Genomic DNA, 16,207 nt, shown 5'->3' with positions numbered 1-16,207 from the left:
TGGCTGGGGGAGGCGAGGGGCGCCCGGGGAGGCAGCGCACCTCGGCGCCTCTTCCTCCTCCTCCCTCCTGCGGGGCGGGGAGGGCGCAGGTGAATGCGCCCTTTGTCCAGCCCGAGGCCCCAGCGGACCCACGGCCGGGCGTTTCTTGGGGCGGCCGGCCCGGGCACCGCGGCCCCGGGCGGTGCTGGAAGGGACACCTCGAGGCCACGCCGCCACGCCGCTCTCCGGTGCCCGCTGGTGTGGAGGACGGGACCCCGGCTTGCACCCCGGGAAGCGGGGTGGGCGCGGAAGGCGGGGCCCGGAGGGGAGGTGGAGGCTGCGGCCGGGCTCCCCTCCCGCAGCTGCTCCCCTCCTCGGAGCCCGGCAGGCGCTCCGCGGCTGACCGGCAGAGCCGCCCCGCGCCCGGGTACCGCCGCCCCGCGCCGCACCGCCGCCGGCGGGGGCTGCCCCACTGCTGACGGAGACGAGCCGGGACCCGCCGCTCCCACCGCCCCCGCCCCGCGGCCGGGGCTCCGTCCTCCGTCGGGAAGAAGAGGCTGCGCTGACGGCAGGCCGAGGTGGGTGAGCCCCGAGGAGACGTCCGCGCCCGCATGGCCGCGCTGCCGACCGGTTCCGGCGCGGGGCCCAGCCCGCCCCGTGGCCGCGGACGGGACGGGACGGGTCCCTCCGGCGGGAGCGAACTCGGGCTCCCCGCGGGGCCCGGCCTCCCCCGGGTAGCGGGGCGAAGCGGCCGGGCATGAGGCTGGCAGCGCAGCCGGCCCTGGGTGCCCCGGGCACACTCTGACCGGGGCGAAGCGCCGAGAGACGCTCTCCTGCTCCAGCCCCCGGGGTTTTATTAGGTTTTCCGCAGAGGTCAGCAGAAGTTTTGAAGAGCGGGGAAAGTTATTTACTCGCGTGGCAAGTGCTTACCCCGTGCAGCAGGCACTTTAAAAGCGAGACAGTTATCCCTCACGCTTTCACGCTGTCATTTTCCGATGGTGCCAAAGGAGAGAGATGCAGTCACCATCCCGTGCCTCTTCCATCACCTCATCGCTATTATCACAGCCTGTTTATTTTACCCATTTTTCTTTTTTTCGTGGAGCCAGCACTGAAAACCCTTACTCAGGAAAACCTCTCGTTGACTTTGGGTGATGTTTTCTCGGGGTAATGTCTGCACAGCGTGGGTCCCCGTTGGTTCAGTGTTATAATGAGTCTGTTTTCTCAGTACAAAATGCAGTAGCATACTCGCAGTGTTGGAAACTTGGCTTTCTGCAGCTGGACACCCTCCATCCTCATTCACAGCTGACTCACAGAGAAGAAGGGGTGTGCGCTGAGGATGGACATTACTACAACTGTTTTCTTTCATAACAGTTGTGACTTAGATAGGGCTATAACAGATTAGTTTCTGTCTCTCACAGGACTTCTAAATTTTTTTCTTCAGATGTATTCCAAAAAGACACATGCTGTAGATGACTCCTTTCTGGCAATTCATAAGGCACTGAATAGTGGAATTATAAATGTCTTGTATTTAGGGTTTTCCAGGACTATTACTGTGCTTTGTTATTGGGGGTACCCAAGAAATAATTTTATGTTAACTTTGGTGTCAGAAGCCAAGTGGACTATTATGGTTCAGCATCTATGTTTCCTTGCATGCAGTCACATGGCTGTAACCCATATTTCCATGGATGAGCCCATGCATTCATTCACACACACTTTCTTTTTTCTTTCCGTTTTGTCCTCCGCTGCATAAACTATTAACACTGTATTTAACATTGTTTTAAACATTGTTTCTCTAAAGAAACAATAAATGGGCTTTTAGGATCAGCAGCTGGCATTCTAGCTCATGGATTATTTTTTTTGACATCATGATCTCATTTACTACATCCTCATCAATACAAACCTTTAGCTAGCAGCTATTACTGGGCTCTTAATTGCTAAATTGTCTAAATGAAGAGTGATAGCAGCATGAGAATCAGGTGAGTCAAGCTCATCCACACAGAGCTTCCCCATCTAACATATGCTTTTGGACCCCCAAGATAGTGCGGTAGTCAGAAAAGGAGAGCTATGAAGTGGCTGGGATCACTATGTAAGCTCATGTAGACTGGTTGAAAGCTCAATGGAGATCAGTACAGAAAAAAAAATAATTAAAAAGCAGCAAATATCTGAGCCACAAGCTGTTTTAACAATTTTAAGAAATCAGTCTCATTACCTAAAAGAGTAAAAAGTCAGTCTGTAAGTTTACATCCTGTTTTTTCCACATCAAACTTTAAAAATCAGAGGATAGGCCTCAAAAACAGTGTGACTGCCCTTCGTATTCTCAGTTCTTTTAAAAATAGATGTGGAGCGCACTGTATTTGTGATCATTTTTTTTCCAGGCAAGTGCCTTGCACTGAGTTCTGTTTGTAAACTATTCTTTGTCATTGTAACAGCTAGAAATACAGTTTACTAAAACATACAGAAGTAGAAATTCTCAACTAATCATTGGACTGCAGGATCTGAGGTTTTATGAAGATATCCGATACTCAAAACTTGTGATAAAATCACTGGGACTAGCCCTAGGAATAGGGGGGAAAAATAGAAATGTGCCTTCATCAGCCTATGCTTTCTTGTGTGCAGGATATACAAACCATCCATTAGCTGGTGTAGGAAAGGGTTAACAGCCTGACCTTCACACAGAAGCTCTTGTTGACCCTACTCTGCAACACTTGTCTGAAAGGTTATGCCCAAAGGGAGAGCTTGCTAGCAGGAGGGAAAAATCCAAAGAGAAATACTCAGGAAAAGAATACTTCAGCTTCAGGAGTCTGGTGGCCTGGCAGAGACCAAACTCTCATAGCAGACAACACAAGACCGTAGGACTCACCCACTGAAGAAACCAGACACAGTGAAAAAAGTACAACTGTCAAAATCTGATTTGTCCGTGCAATTTCCAAAAAAGGGTTATGGATATAAAAGAATCAGTAGTTAGCAAAACAGTTTCATATCTAGTAATTCATCTTTTCCATAGGAAAGTACATGGAGGAGCTACCTAGTCACTGTCTTAAAGGTAGCCACAGAAAGTCATGCTGTGGTACGGCACCCTGAGCTTCCAGTGGTGTGGTGCTAGTGCCTCTCCTCCTGCAGCGTGCGACACTGTGATGCACACGTGGGAAGTCCATGTTGCAGGGTCCTTGCAGTCCTTGTAGTTATTTTACAGCCCTCAAGATACTGTCTTTCCTGCTATCCTAGCATTTTCAGAAACATCTCTGTTTATCCGTTCTCTTCCTTTTTTCTTTCTGGTTTCTGATCTCTTGTAGTCCTGAATGGCTCAGAACCATTTCTGCTGGTACTTGTGGGTGTTGAGTACTGTCAGTGTACCTTGGAACAGCATGAGTGAAGCTCCAGCTGGCCTTTCATGACAATTTTGAAGGGAGAACATACCTCTAAAGCCACAGAGTTACTGTCAGGTAGACCAATCCTAAAACCTAAATCCTAAAAAATATTAGGAACAACACATTTGCATGAGTTTCTTGCCTCAGAAAGTCACATGAACTTACCAAAATCCACCTTCATAACATTTTCATGTTATTTCTGTCAGCCGTTTCAGACTTTATTGTTGCGATTTAAAAGCTTTCAGCCTAGATTAATTCATTCATTCCACTGGTGACATGAGCATTTAGCTTTACTATTATTTTTCATCAGTGATTTGGTTCTGTTGATTCATATCCTCTTTTAGTCTCCGCTTTACTTAAAAAACAAGCTGAGCTTTTCTGCTCTCTTCTGAGAGAACACACTTTCCTTTCCCCAGATTGTCGTACCTTTTCCAGCAAATGGGCAGAAAACTTTTTGAGGGAAAATAGGCTTCAAAGTTCCAGTAGGGCATTTCAAAACCTGTTTTACATCCTGTGTTTGTTTTGCAGGGAGTTTCCGCAATGGAGAAGAGGGAAGGTGATAATCATGCCATTGATCAGAATGCAGGTCAGAGCATCATGCCAAGAAGAAATACAGGAAACCTTAGCAACTTGGTAATGTTTCTGTAAAAAAGTAGCTCATAAGTCACACGGAATATTGCAATCTTTCATTCGATTTTGTCCAGAAACACTGTGTTCCCATCACACTGGCATATCATCAATACTTGTAAAGGCTTGTCACAATATTGACATGAAGAGATAAAAAGATAAAGAGCATCTCATTCAGTTTAATCACAGTCCATGCTAAAAAATACACAGTTTGGGCCAGCTAAAAACTAAATTAAGTTAGTTTCTAGTTGCATTTTATCAGATGAGCAAAGCTCGGTAGAAATAATTTGGGATTTCATACAGGAATATAAAATTTATCTTTGGAGGAGTCTTCTTAATTGCCACATCGCATTCAGTACATTTTCCACACCACACAAAAAAGTCCAGAGAAAAAATCCACTCCAACAGCATTTGCCTCTGCAACTGCTGATGCACAGAAGTAGTTCAAGCTACAACTTTCTATTCTAATGTGAACTGTCTCACAGGCTGTGAAATACTAAATTAGGCTTTACAGACTCTCTTTAGGAGAAGCATGGTTTAGATGTGAATCTCAGTTTGTATAATTTATACCAACTTCTGATTCTGCAATGCATAGACTACACTCAACTTTTCTTCACAGACTAGAGAATAAAAGTTACTTAGGCTACACCTTCACTGTTACAAAGATATGTTTTTATCATCAGATAAACATGTAGTAGCCATTCAGCTAAAAAATCCTAATGAAGACCATGCCCTTTAATTTTACTGTGAGGCACTGCAGAAGAGTCAGTCAGATGTGGGGGGAACAGGCTACCTTGTCTCCAATTAGGATTTTACAGCAAGATTGCAGTGTCTAATTTTATTTCTCTGTTAAAAAGAAACACCTATATAACATCGAAGACAAACACAAGACTTGCACCCACTTAACCTTGCATTATTTACAAGTAGTACCTTGCTTGAATTGGCTGCTTATTCAGCTTCAATGTAAGATTTTATTCTTAAGAATAAAGCCACATAATATTGCTGAGACAGAAACATCTCCTGTATCCTAGTAGAAAGCTAACTTACAACTTTCAAACTACTAGTATTTGCCTTCCTCTAAGCAGACAGTGCCATTTCACTTTCTGGAGGTCCAGATATCTGCCCATCAGTCATTCTAAAGCTGAGCCGTTGCAGCATTAGTTCAGTTTTACTTTATATTTCAATTTAATATTAAAGGACTTACATGTTTATTACCTAATGTTGTCAGTTCTCAGTTCTGTACCCCTGGACAGCTGTCTGCTGCATCAAGTGCAATGTCCTGCTCTTGGTACATATATTTTCATTTTGTATGTATACTGATCATGTACCTCTTCCATGAACTATAACTATGGGGCAATCTTTAAATATATTATCTCAGTGTAAAATAGTTTACACTAAAATTTTTTACTAGCTTAGGTCATTCTATAGTCTGTGATAATTCTGCCAAGATCTTCTGTGAGACTAGAATCAAGCCATGCCTACTTGGCAGCAGAAAATTCAGCTTTTTAAACTGAAGTGACTCAGTTTCACAAGTTTTCATAAAAGTTAAGAGGACACTCTTACATTTGTGCAGGAGAGGAAGAAGACCACAAAAATTGATGCTGGAGTTGACAGATGCGCAGCTGGTCTAATACACTGGATCCCAAACATTTCTACTTACATCCTTATACCCCCAGTGAAATATCATTAAAATAGCAGTGACTGAATGAAATATTTTATTGTCTTGACTCTGGATTCTGTTATTGTGCATATTATTTGGGCTGCATCATTAAGTCTGTAGCTGAAATCTGACATTTTAAATCTGTGGCTCCTATCATAAGAAGCTGTAATGATGCTTTACATAATGTAATCCATCTTCCCTTGCGGTGTAGTTAACTTCCTGGAATTAAAATCTATTTTGAAATCACCATAGGTAATGAATGACAAATGAGAAATCTATGCTAAAACTGCCTTGCTTACCTCCTGACTATGCTGTTTGAAACATTATGTTTTCAAGCTATCTTGTCTTTAATAGTGTGTATGTTTTGTATATGGTTTCAGTGCAGTACAGTGTAAAAGCCATGATGACAAATACTGTCATTACTGAAGTTTTTAATCTTCTCTTGAGCTCACTTGGTATTTCCTTTCTGTCCTTTCCAGAATGTGGATATGCAAGTCACCAATCCACCAGAAGCAGCTGCACTTTTTAATTTACATCAAGCACACCATTTTGGTGAGTTTGAACACTCTTCAGAACAACACTGTAAGCAGGATCTGTTCCCCAAGTGGCACTTGCCAATGAAGATAGCATCTGTGATCTCATTATTAACATTTATTTACACTTCTATGAGAGATGTCATATATCCTTTTGTAACCAGAAAGGAAAATGTTTTCTATAAAATTCCAATCCTTGTCATAAACAAAGTTTTACCAGTGGTTTCAATTACCCTTTTAGCACTAGTATATTTACCAGGAATATTAGCTGCTGGTTTTCAGCTGTACTTTGGCACCAAGTATAAAAGGTTCCCCCAGTGGTTGGACAGATGGATGTTATCAAGAAAGCAATTTGGACTTCTCAGTTTCTTCTTCGCTGCAATGCACGCCTGCTATAGCTTATGCTATCCAATGAGAAGATCATACAGATACAAGCTGCTGAACTGGGCATTCCAGCAGGTATGATGGGCACACAAATGCCAGGTCTTCTGTATTCAGAAAATCCTTGTTTTGGTCATTCAAACAAATCTGGATGGTGGGGGGGGTGCATTTTCATTGTCTTCGTTTCATTTTGAAGCAGATCCCCACAGTGCACTGTTAAGGGATGGAGTAAGACCTAGTTGTTAATGTTTGTAATGGAGAGTCAAGAGTCATCACAGCTGTGCCAGTGTGTATTACATAAGTCATTTTCTTCATCTGGGATTTTTTATCTCTCTGTAAAATGCACACAATTATACCTGCCTCACAGGAATATTTAAGTCTTTGGCACACCATTAGTTTAGTGTGGATTAATCTTCTCTGCACCAGCGGAATCTATCTATCATCTACAAAAACTGAGCACACACCCTTTTTAGACATATTCTTTGTGAGTGAATTAGCCTGCAATGAACGAGAGCTGAGCTAAATTGTAATCATCTGTATTTGCCAGAAACTAAATTTGTGAACACTGATGGCTCCACAATTAGGTTGATGCACACTAACTTGTTAAAAGAAATTCAGTCATGCTTCTGAGTCATGGGCAACAATTGGCTGGCAAAGCTCCCCGAGATCCTCTGTGACTAGAGAATTCCTCGTATTTGCGGATCACCTTGAGTGCCACGAGTACTGCAGTATAAGGAATATTCCAATATAAGGTATATACTGCAAATGTACATTTTTATTATCCTCAGTCTAATCTAGAGTTTTATTAAAAGCGCAGTATGATGTTATCAGCTTCCTAAGAATTCTGTAAACAGTCCAACTACCTGTGGAAAACTCTGAAATTAGCCTTACCAGTAATCTGACTTGAATGGATTCCAGTTCTCAAGATGAAGAAATGATCGTATTTGGGGCATATTACTCCATGGTGATCACTCGCAGCATCAAAGCGCTGTTGCAAGTACTCATAAGTAGGAGAAGCTTTGACATCAGTTTATTAAAATCACAACCTTTTCATCCATACCACCCACCATATTCAGTGCAGCTGAATGTACCAAGTTGTTGTTTTTAAAAAAATAGAGCTAAACAACTTATCCTGGCAGGATACCATCATGAATAATACCTGCAGAATTAGCTCCCTGGAATAGTGCCGTTAATATATCTCCTGTTGTCATACTCTCCAGATATGGCATTTAGCCATAGATGGAATTTTTTTGTCAAAGAGTAAGACTTCTGCTGTGAAGGCAGGCTAACAGGCCTCTGAACCAGTCTCTCCTGGGCCAAGATGCTGATGAAGTCTAAATTCTTCTCACTGAAAGCTCACCTTTGCTCTGCAGGTACTAGTGGAGACTTTGTCATCAGAAGTAAATAGCAGTTACATTCAGAGACACTCAAACAAATAAAAATACCATGTTTCTTGGCTAATTTCCTGAATGTTATGGTGAAAATAGCTGTATTTCACACAAACGGCTAAGTGTGCCAGTCTGTCATTTTAAATATGGTGTTCTTTTGGCAGGTCAAACAAAAAAAAGAAAATGCCTGGATTGAACACGATGTTTGGAGAATGGAGATTTATGTGTCTCTAGGAATTCTGGGACTTGCTTTGCTGGCCTTGTTGGCAATAACATCAATCCCATCTGTCAGTCACTCTTTGACCTGGAGAGAGTTCCACTACATTCAGGTACGCATGAATGTCATTATTGCATGCCATTAGTCCTCATTTGTAGTCTGTATGTTGTCAACTAAGACTATTAGGAGTTAGAAATATCAAACACAGAGGAGGTGAAACCAATCTAACAGTTTCTTCTGTGCTCTTTGTTAATTGCTTTGCAAGAAATGTTTGTTTCATTTGTTAATTTGTCAGCAGAAAAGGCTGTCAGGTTCAGGGTACGAAGTGGGAAGAAAGACAACTCCAAACCACTTTTTTGCTCCTCTGACCTGGTGACCAGCAGCAATTGTCCCTTTAGGACCTATTCTTAGGTCAAGGTCTCTCTGATGCTGAAGGCATTTCAGTCATCTTCTGGGCATCTTATGTTTCAGGAATGCCCTGTGTCCTGCTGAATTGGGAGTTGGTGGTATTGAACCAGCCAATGCTGTTCCATACTACATGGGATTCCATTACACAATGAGAATTGCTTCTTGCTCCCTTGGAACTGTTTTGGCAATTCTTTACTTCCTGAGCAGTACCAGGTGGCTGGAAAGTCCAGGAGAAGGCTTCTGCCCAATAATACATGCAAAGGTGTTCCATCTGCAACATTATTAGCTTCATAACCCCCTCCAAAAAAGGTGTATTCTGAAAAGGAGGCATCTTAGAACAGATGCATAATCAAATACAGCCAGTCCCAAGTTTGCTACAGATGTGCTTGTTTCGTTCACCTAAGTATCTAGTTTGCTCTGAGTTCTCCTGCATTATACGCAGCAATAATCAGGGGTGGTTCTGCTGACATCAATATGATCACGCTAGGGTTAAGCAACTGTTGAATTAGGTCCCTGAACACCAAAATCTGAAAATTTAATGACCTACTAAGTACCTGGCATTTGAAAATTTGATCTGAATTTGAAAGGTAGATCTGAAATGTATCTCTTCCTACAATTACTGATTTGAGATTCTGCCCACTCTGTGAAGTGCATCTTTTGTATGAAAAGTTTTCAGCTCTACAGAGAATCTATATGGACACGTCTAGTGCATGATTTCTTTTGGTATTAAATTAGCATCGTGAAGAAACCCAGAAGACTAATACTAATATATTGGATTAGTTTTATAAACATTTATACTTGAAAATCAGATTCTGTAGATTTAGCATTTGGAAAGCCAGTGTTTGACTTCATTGATGACTAATTCCATTTTTCTAATAATATCAAGATTGTTATGCAACAAGAAACTCAAAATTACTAGTAACTCTAGAATAAAATTTCCTTTACTCCTGACTTCTGTGGACATTCTAAGCCAAATTTATCACTGTAAGTGGAATGAAAGACCTCAGTTTCCTGTAGTTGTGCAATTGCATTTGTCATAGTACTAGACTTATTAGAGTTTTTGATTTTAATTGACCTCAAAATTTTTCTTTTCAATCGGTTAAGCCATTTATAAATCTGCTTTTGAACTCATAATAATTTATAACAGAAATAAAGTAATTTAGGATACAGATGACATCTATAAATTGAGATATCAAGAACTGACTCTTTTTCAAGAATAGCCTGTAATCTGTGACCTCTTCTCTATATTACCTAAGTATCATACAGTAGCTGAAAAATGTGCCTCAACTGTTTTCTCTTATGGTGGCATAGAGGGGTCCAGGTAGATTCTTGAATTATAGTTCTTAAATTTTAGTTCAAAGCCAATGGTGTCTTTGCTTTGTCTTAAGTGTGTTGGTTGAGGCCCTTCCTGATTTCCATATTTGCTTAACAGAGTACTCTTTTTGCCAAGTTGGAAAAAATAAATACTTCACTATTTTCTTTCTCTTTTCAGAGCAAGATGGGATATTTAGCTCTGCTGCTATGCACTGTTCATGCACTGGTGTTTGCTTGGAATAAATGGGTTGATGTTAACCAATTTATCTGGTATACACCACCTTCATTTATGGTAGCAGTTTTTCTTCCTATTGTAGTTCTGCTTTGTAAATGCATACTGCTCCTCCCATGTTTTAGGAAGAGGATAAAAAAGATCAGATGTGGTTGGGAAGCTAACACACAAAACAATCAAACTAGCATGACTTCCAGACTGTAGATCAAATATGGACATTTCCTGTCTATGTAGGTAAATATGCTCAAGGTCATGAAACGTTCACTCGTGAGCTCTGTTTTCATATTTTCCATAGGTGTTTCTTTTTCGCTTTTCATTTCAACTTCAGAAGTATGGGATACTTGATGCAATTTGGACCTTTGCTAAAACAGAAGGTGGAAACATTCATTTTACACTTTAATCTGTTCAGTGTTCTGGCATTTGATCATTTCTTTCTTCTGACTCACTGCTTTTAAAATCCAACGGCTTCATTGCCTCAGTCATAATTCTTTCATAGGCAAAAGAAATCATAAATCATTGCTCCAGATGACCACAGAAAGTAAATAAATGATTACACTACAGAACACAGGAATGCTTTCTGCTTCCCACAGCCACGTTTGTTCCTTCGTTAAATATCAGTATTATAATGTGACAACAACTAGAATATTTATCAACCCAGTCCCCTTTAGCACCTGCATCCTACGTTTCACTCTGCAGAATGGGGACCTTGGCACATGAGCCAGACAGAAACTGTGTATTCCCACCAGGTCTTGAACTTAGACAATTGGGCAAGCGGAATTGCAGGGAACTTTATAAGGTAAATCTCTCCTGAGGCTTGGGCACAGTCTAAAAAAAGTTTTAGACTCAAATCTCCCATCTTACACAGGACTAGGTGTGTCTCTGTTTATTTAAAACGATAAAACATTTCCCATTTTTTATTCCATGAACACGTTCTTTTGTTTCTGATGCTGGATATTTTCCATGCTTTTGACCTAAGCCTGCAGGCCTTGACACGTGCTAAACTTTATTCGCACAAATTATTCCAGTGGGATAACTCGCGTCAGGTAAATGTGTTTTTCTGTTTACTCTAGGGCCAGCACAATTGTGTGACTGAAGAAAAACACTAAAAATAGTAATTTAAATCTTGACGTTGATTTGGTGAGATTTTCATGTAAAATGGCTTCTGAATGCATTTGCTTTCACAAAAATTTTCACATAAGCTAATTAAACCTCATTTTCCTTATGTTGTTAGTATCTATTTTTAAATATGCTATGCAGTAGTTAATATTTTTACCCAGCATCAGGAACATTTCTGCCAGTCTCCCTGCATGAGTTAACTAGGACATGGACTGATGATGCCACCTATTGCTGGGATCATCTGAATGAGAACTGTAATTGCTAATGGCTCTGGTATTAAACAAACAGAAAAACAATGTATGCATTAAAAAATACGTAATACATGGTGCTAATGATCCTGCAGCTAATGATTCTGTTGTACATTTGTGGTCTTGGTACACTGAGCATAAATAACAGACAAATTAAATAGCTACAGGGATACTACGTTTTGTATTTGCCTGGTTATAACTCCATTCAATTATTGCAACTTAAAAGTTGGCCTTGTTATTTGCACTTAATGTAGTACTGTGAAAATAACTGGGAACATGGTGGCCTGTATAATATAGACTAAAGAGAAATGAATGGCATTGTGTATCAAATCAGTAATGCATGACAGAGGCAAACACTCTAAAACCCAGGAAGCTAGTCTGCAATGTGAAGAATTTTCTAACAGAACAGGAAAAACGTTGATAACTGAAAACTGGAAAGACATGAATGAAGACACTCCTTGGAAGATGCCATTCAAAGCTATTCATATGGCATGTATAAAACAAAATCAAGGCAAATTAATACGTATATGCATTTAGAGAGCAAAATAGTGCAAGGGAATGATAATGGGCTTTTCACCATATTGTCACCATTACCAACTGAAATCTTTTGCACAAGGGCTCTGTTATGGAACAGCTAGATCAGTGAGCATTGAGTAGGGGAGTATGGTCAACATGGTTATGAAGTCAACAGAAGCTGGAAGTTAAGGTTCTGTGCCTTTGGAGTCTGCATCTTACTGCACAGCAGTGGGATTCAGGACACTAAGTCACTGAAAATGGGACTTTGATGCCAAAATTGGTTTGATCCTTATGGATGTTCTTAAAATATTCCATCTCTGAATCTGTAAGATATTGTCTAATTCGGTGACTAACAGACAGATCCTTACTGCTGAAATCACTATAGGTATCACTGCTAGAAAACAGAGCAAGAACTCCATGAACATGTAAATATATTCTCTCTATTCAACACTTCATAAAGAGTTTTTGAGGCCTTTGTTCTAATACGTCTTCATCCAAGCAGCAGAAAGGAACTGTTGTCTGTACCATTGTATTTAGTGCATAAAATCAGAACAAGGCACATCACAAGCATAGAACTCCTTCAGGAAGTACTAAAGAAAATGTATGTGCATGTACATCTTTATTTATCTTCTATTCAAGGTGCAGCAATGATAAATTTAGAAAAATTTAGATTCATCCCACTTCAAGTGCCTGATAAATCGTGTCCTACTGTAATCATGCCCTATTGTATTACCCTGCTTTATGCAATTGTTACACAAGGCAGTGCAAACTAGCATAACTTCATTAATTTCTGTCTATTAATATAGGTTGACATCCTAACATAAACTACAGGTGAAAACCAATTTCGAGTTCATCACATACTATCCAAACTGACCTTTTATGCTGATCGTTCAGCTGGGGACATTAAGCACAGTTCAGATTTTTCTCTCTAGCACTGCTCAGGAGCAAACCCAGAAGTGCCTTCTACCAGCTGAAATTTGCATACTATGTACAAAAGCTATTCCTAAAATCACACATGACATCGAAACATTCAAGCAGGTTTTTCCCTACTGATTGTCTCAAGTAGGAGACAGGTTTTCTGTGTCGCAGCTAGCCATTTCTGTAGAAACCACTGTTGAATGCTTATAGCCAGAATTTGAGACCTCATATCAAGTCTTTTTTCCCTGCATTGTCAGTCTTTAGTAAACTGCTTCTAACTCACTCACTTCCCAATCTGCAGAACTAGAGCAGTAACACTTTACAAGACATTGCAACAGTATTTTCAAGCTTTTAAGGCACTCAGATATAATAGTAAGGGAGGAGGGTCATGTAAGGGCTATAAAGGGCTACAGAAGAAAATGCTATTGCCAGTATTTTATTTCTCCCTCTGTAATAGCCATAATTTAGTTCAACACTAATTAAAATAATTGCATATGTAACTTTTAATTTATGTATGCTTATGTACCTATTTCAAAATTCAGTGTATTAATATGCCTATATACTACTATAATACCTAAAATCAATGTGTGTGCAAATTTTAGGCACTTATTTGTATAACACTGATTACTTTTATACAACTGTGCATCATTAAATGCTTCAATGTATGCTGTGTCTGCCATTGTGTCATACGCATACAGGATATAAGGGTAAAAAGGCACAGTACACTCTAGAAGAGCTGCTGCCATGAACAACAAAAAACCCACACCCCCCATGCTGGTGCAAAGTCCAGAGTCTACAAAGGAGAGGAGACAGAGATATGAAAAGCAAAACGGACACATTCATAGGGGGATGTAATGAAAGGACATTTTTTCTGACAGATCTTTTAACTGACAGATTACATATGCTAGCATTCAGAGGAGATTTTGTGAGAAGGAAGAAAAAGCTGAGATAGTTGTGGAGTGCTTTGGAGGGATACCTATGATCCCTGAAAACACTGATCAAAGACCAGGAAAAGCTCAAGAATGGTGAGGGCATTGTGGAGAGGAAAGGAATATAGGTATATTTTTGTGTAAGAATCCATCACTCCAGTGTAAGTGGATTTGCAGTCCCTCTACAGAAGCTGCAAAGTACTTCCTTCATTTGTTATATGTCCCCAATGTATTTAAGTCAGAGACACAGAATTGAAACTCTGGAGAGAGACTTGTAAATCGCTGAAGGGACTTGAGGAATTTTATGTCAAATTTACCTGGGGTAGCCAGACCCCAGAATACTATTCCCAAGAAGTGGTACCAACAATCAGTGCCCAAGAAGCTAGAGACAGGGCTGTGCTGGCTATGGTTTCATGTAAATTCCTGTTGACAGCAACATTTACCGTAAGCAGTCCCTCCCTTTGGCCACTCTTCACTGTTCTCTCAGTTCTGCAAGTGTTCAAAGCTGTGAAGTTAATCAGACCAGGCAATTGGATACAGTTGAAAAGTAGGGAAAAGCAGCAGGGAAAAGAATGATTCAGACAGATCCATACACTGGTCTGATTCACCTGACAGCCACGCACATGTGCCAGCAGGAAGGCAGGAAAGAGAAATGGCACAAAGGGGCAGCTTAACTTAAACCAGCTTAAACTGCAAAAATTCAAAACTTAAGTTATTTCATCCTATTGCAGTAACAAGAACGTTTCATTGCTTCACTTATTTGTCACGTTCTCAGTTTTCCATGAATCAGTAGGCAAAAATGTGTTCTAGAAATTGTCACCAAAACCATACAAAACTGACTGACCTCTCCATGACTGTGGACTGCGTGGCTTCATTTGTAGAGATGATGATCTCACGTCTTCCCTTCTTTTCTGCTACATCCATAGTTTCTAGTACTGTCCCTTGATAATATGAAATGTTATGTTAACATAATTAAATGTTATGTTAATTTTTGAAATTCAGACTATTTTCTGTTAGCTGATTTGCTTAAAACGGCATTAACAGAATCATTTAAAAGAACAAAACAAAACAAAAGGATTTTTGAAAACATGCTGAATCCACCCCTGGAGAATGTAGTATGTTGTAGTCACTGTAAGCGTCTGGCAATGGCTGATCATTGCCACTGATTTTTTTCAGTAGTGCCAGGTTTTCTTGATCAAAATAATTTATTTTCTGAGACCTTGGACTCCTTAAAAAATCTCATTGAATTCAGTTGCATCAGAGTTAAACTTTTGCATCATTGTTTGAACTTTTCCATAGATTGAATGTAACATTTGAATGGGTGTGGTGAGCCTAATTTATTAAGCATGCATAACAAGTTTTTAGAGGTTTTCATATGAAAATATATAAAAGCAGTCAGTGAAACAGACTCTATAATCTTATAAAAAAGACGACCACAGCTACTTCCAATAAAGATGATGCAACGGAAGATACAGTTGTTTTGTCTTTTTTGTTTCTTTCCTTTTATGTATATTTCACCTTTGTAGCACAAAAGTATGTTACTGACATAAATATGCTATGTCCTTGACTTGGTTAAAGACGTGTAGTCCCTGTGGGACTGGTAGAATACTACCACATCTACTGATGAAAGTATTTGGTCCTTAAATTTCACCTTTTGGGGTCATTATTAAAAAAGAAGTGAAGCAAGTGTGGAGTTTTTTGAACTGGACAGTCAGTCTTGTAGTTTGCAGTCATGTGCAGTGTTTATATACATGTTTACACTGTTTTTGGATGTACTCTACAGAAAAAGAATTTTCCACATGAATTTCTCCATTACTTGAAGTGTTGAGAAGTATCTTACTGCTGGACTTGAGGAATAGCCACATAACCCATCTCCAATTTTCCTTGCCTGTCCACCTATACCTGTGCATATACCAGAATAACTTAACAATGCATTTAATTCATTCAAAAATATGCTAAGTATTCTAACAGGAAATCCTTAAAAAGACAAAAAAAACCCAAGAAGCCGGCATGGGAAAAAAATGAGCCACTAGCAGGCCACCTCAAGCACCTCTGCAACAGTTTAGCAGTCTAACAACTGTTTGATGGCACCCATAATTAAAATAACGATGGCTTTCTCTTGTGCTTTCTAATTTGCAATAGACTTAGTGCATTCACAAGGATATGATCAACCTAAATTACTCATTCCCAGATAATTAGTGTTAGACAAAAGGGTATTCTGGGGCAGAGGAAAGCTGGGACTATGAAGCAAAGAAGCATTAACATGGAATGGGAAGGAACAGGACAGTTGGAGACCTGAGATAAAGAGGAAAGGAAACATTGCAAGCACTCAGATTTTCTTGTGAGATGAAAGAGTAAAGGAGCCCAATGGAT

General features: G+C 40.3%; 1 protein-coding gene across 2 annotated transcripts; it reads left to right on the top strand.

Annotated features, from left to right (window-relative positions):
* The first annotated feature begins 250 nt into the window (after positions 1-250).
* Positions 251-15,394, top strand: STEAP1 (STEAP family member 1). Of its 2 annotated transcripts, none has more exons than XM_054193308.1 (5): positions 251-557; positions 3,876-3,980; positions 6,114-6,626; positions 8,101-8,265; positions 10,054-15,394. In XM_054193308.1, the coding sequence occupies exons 2-5, from the start codon at positions 3,888-3,890 to the stop codon at positions 10,309-10,311; spliced, it is 1,029 nt and encodes a 342-aa protein (XP_054049283.1). In that variant the 5' UTR covers positions 251-557; positions 3,876-3,887; the 3' UTR covers positions 10,312-15,394. The 2 variants fall into 2 exon arrangements, with proteins under 2 accessions (XP_054049283.1, XP_054049284.1); XM_054193309.1 differs by lacking the exon at positions 251-557 and adding an exon at positions 3,312-3,422.
* Positions 15,395-16,207: the final 813 nt, after the last annotated feature.

Source organism: Rissa tridactyla, chromosome 2, assembly GCF_028500815.1.
Source record: "Rissa tridactyla isolate bRisTri1 chromosome 2, bRisTri1.patW.cur.20221130, whole genome shotgun sequence".
In the NCBI taxonomy this organism is placed as follows: domain Eukaryota; kingdom Metazoa; phylum Chordata; class Aves; order Charadriiformes; family Laridae; genus Rissa; species Rissa tridactyla.
Note: the sequence above shows the minus strand (reverse complement) of the source record. Positions and strands in the feature narration are given on the sequence as shown.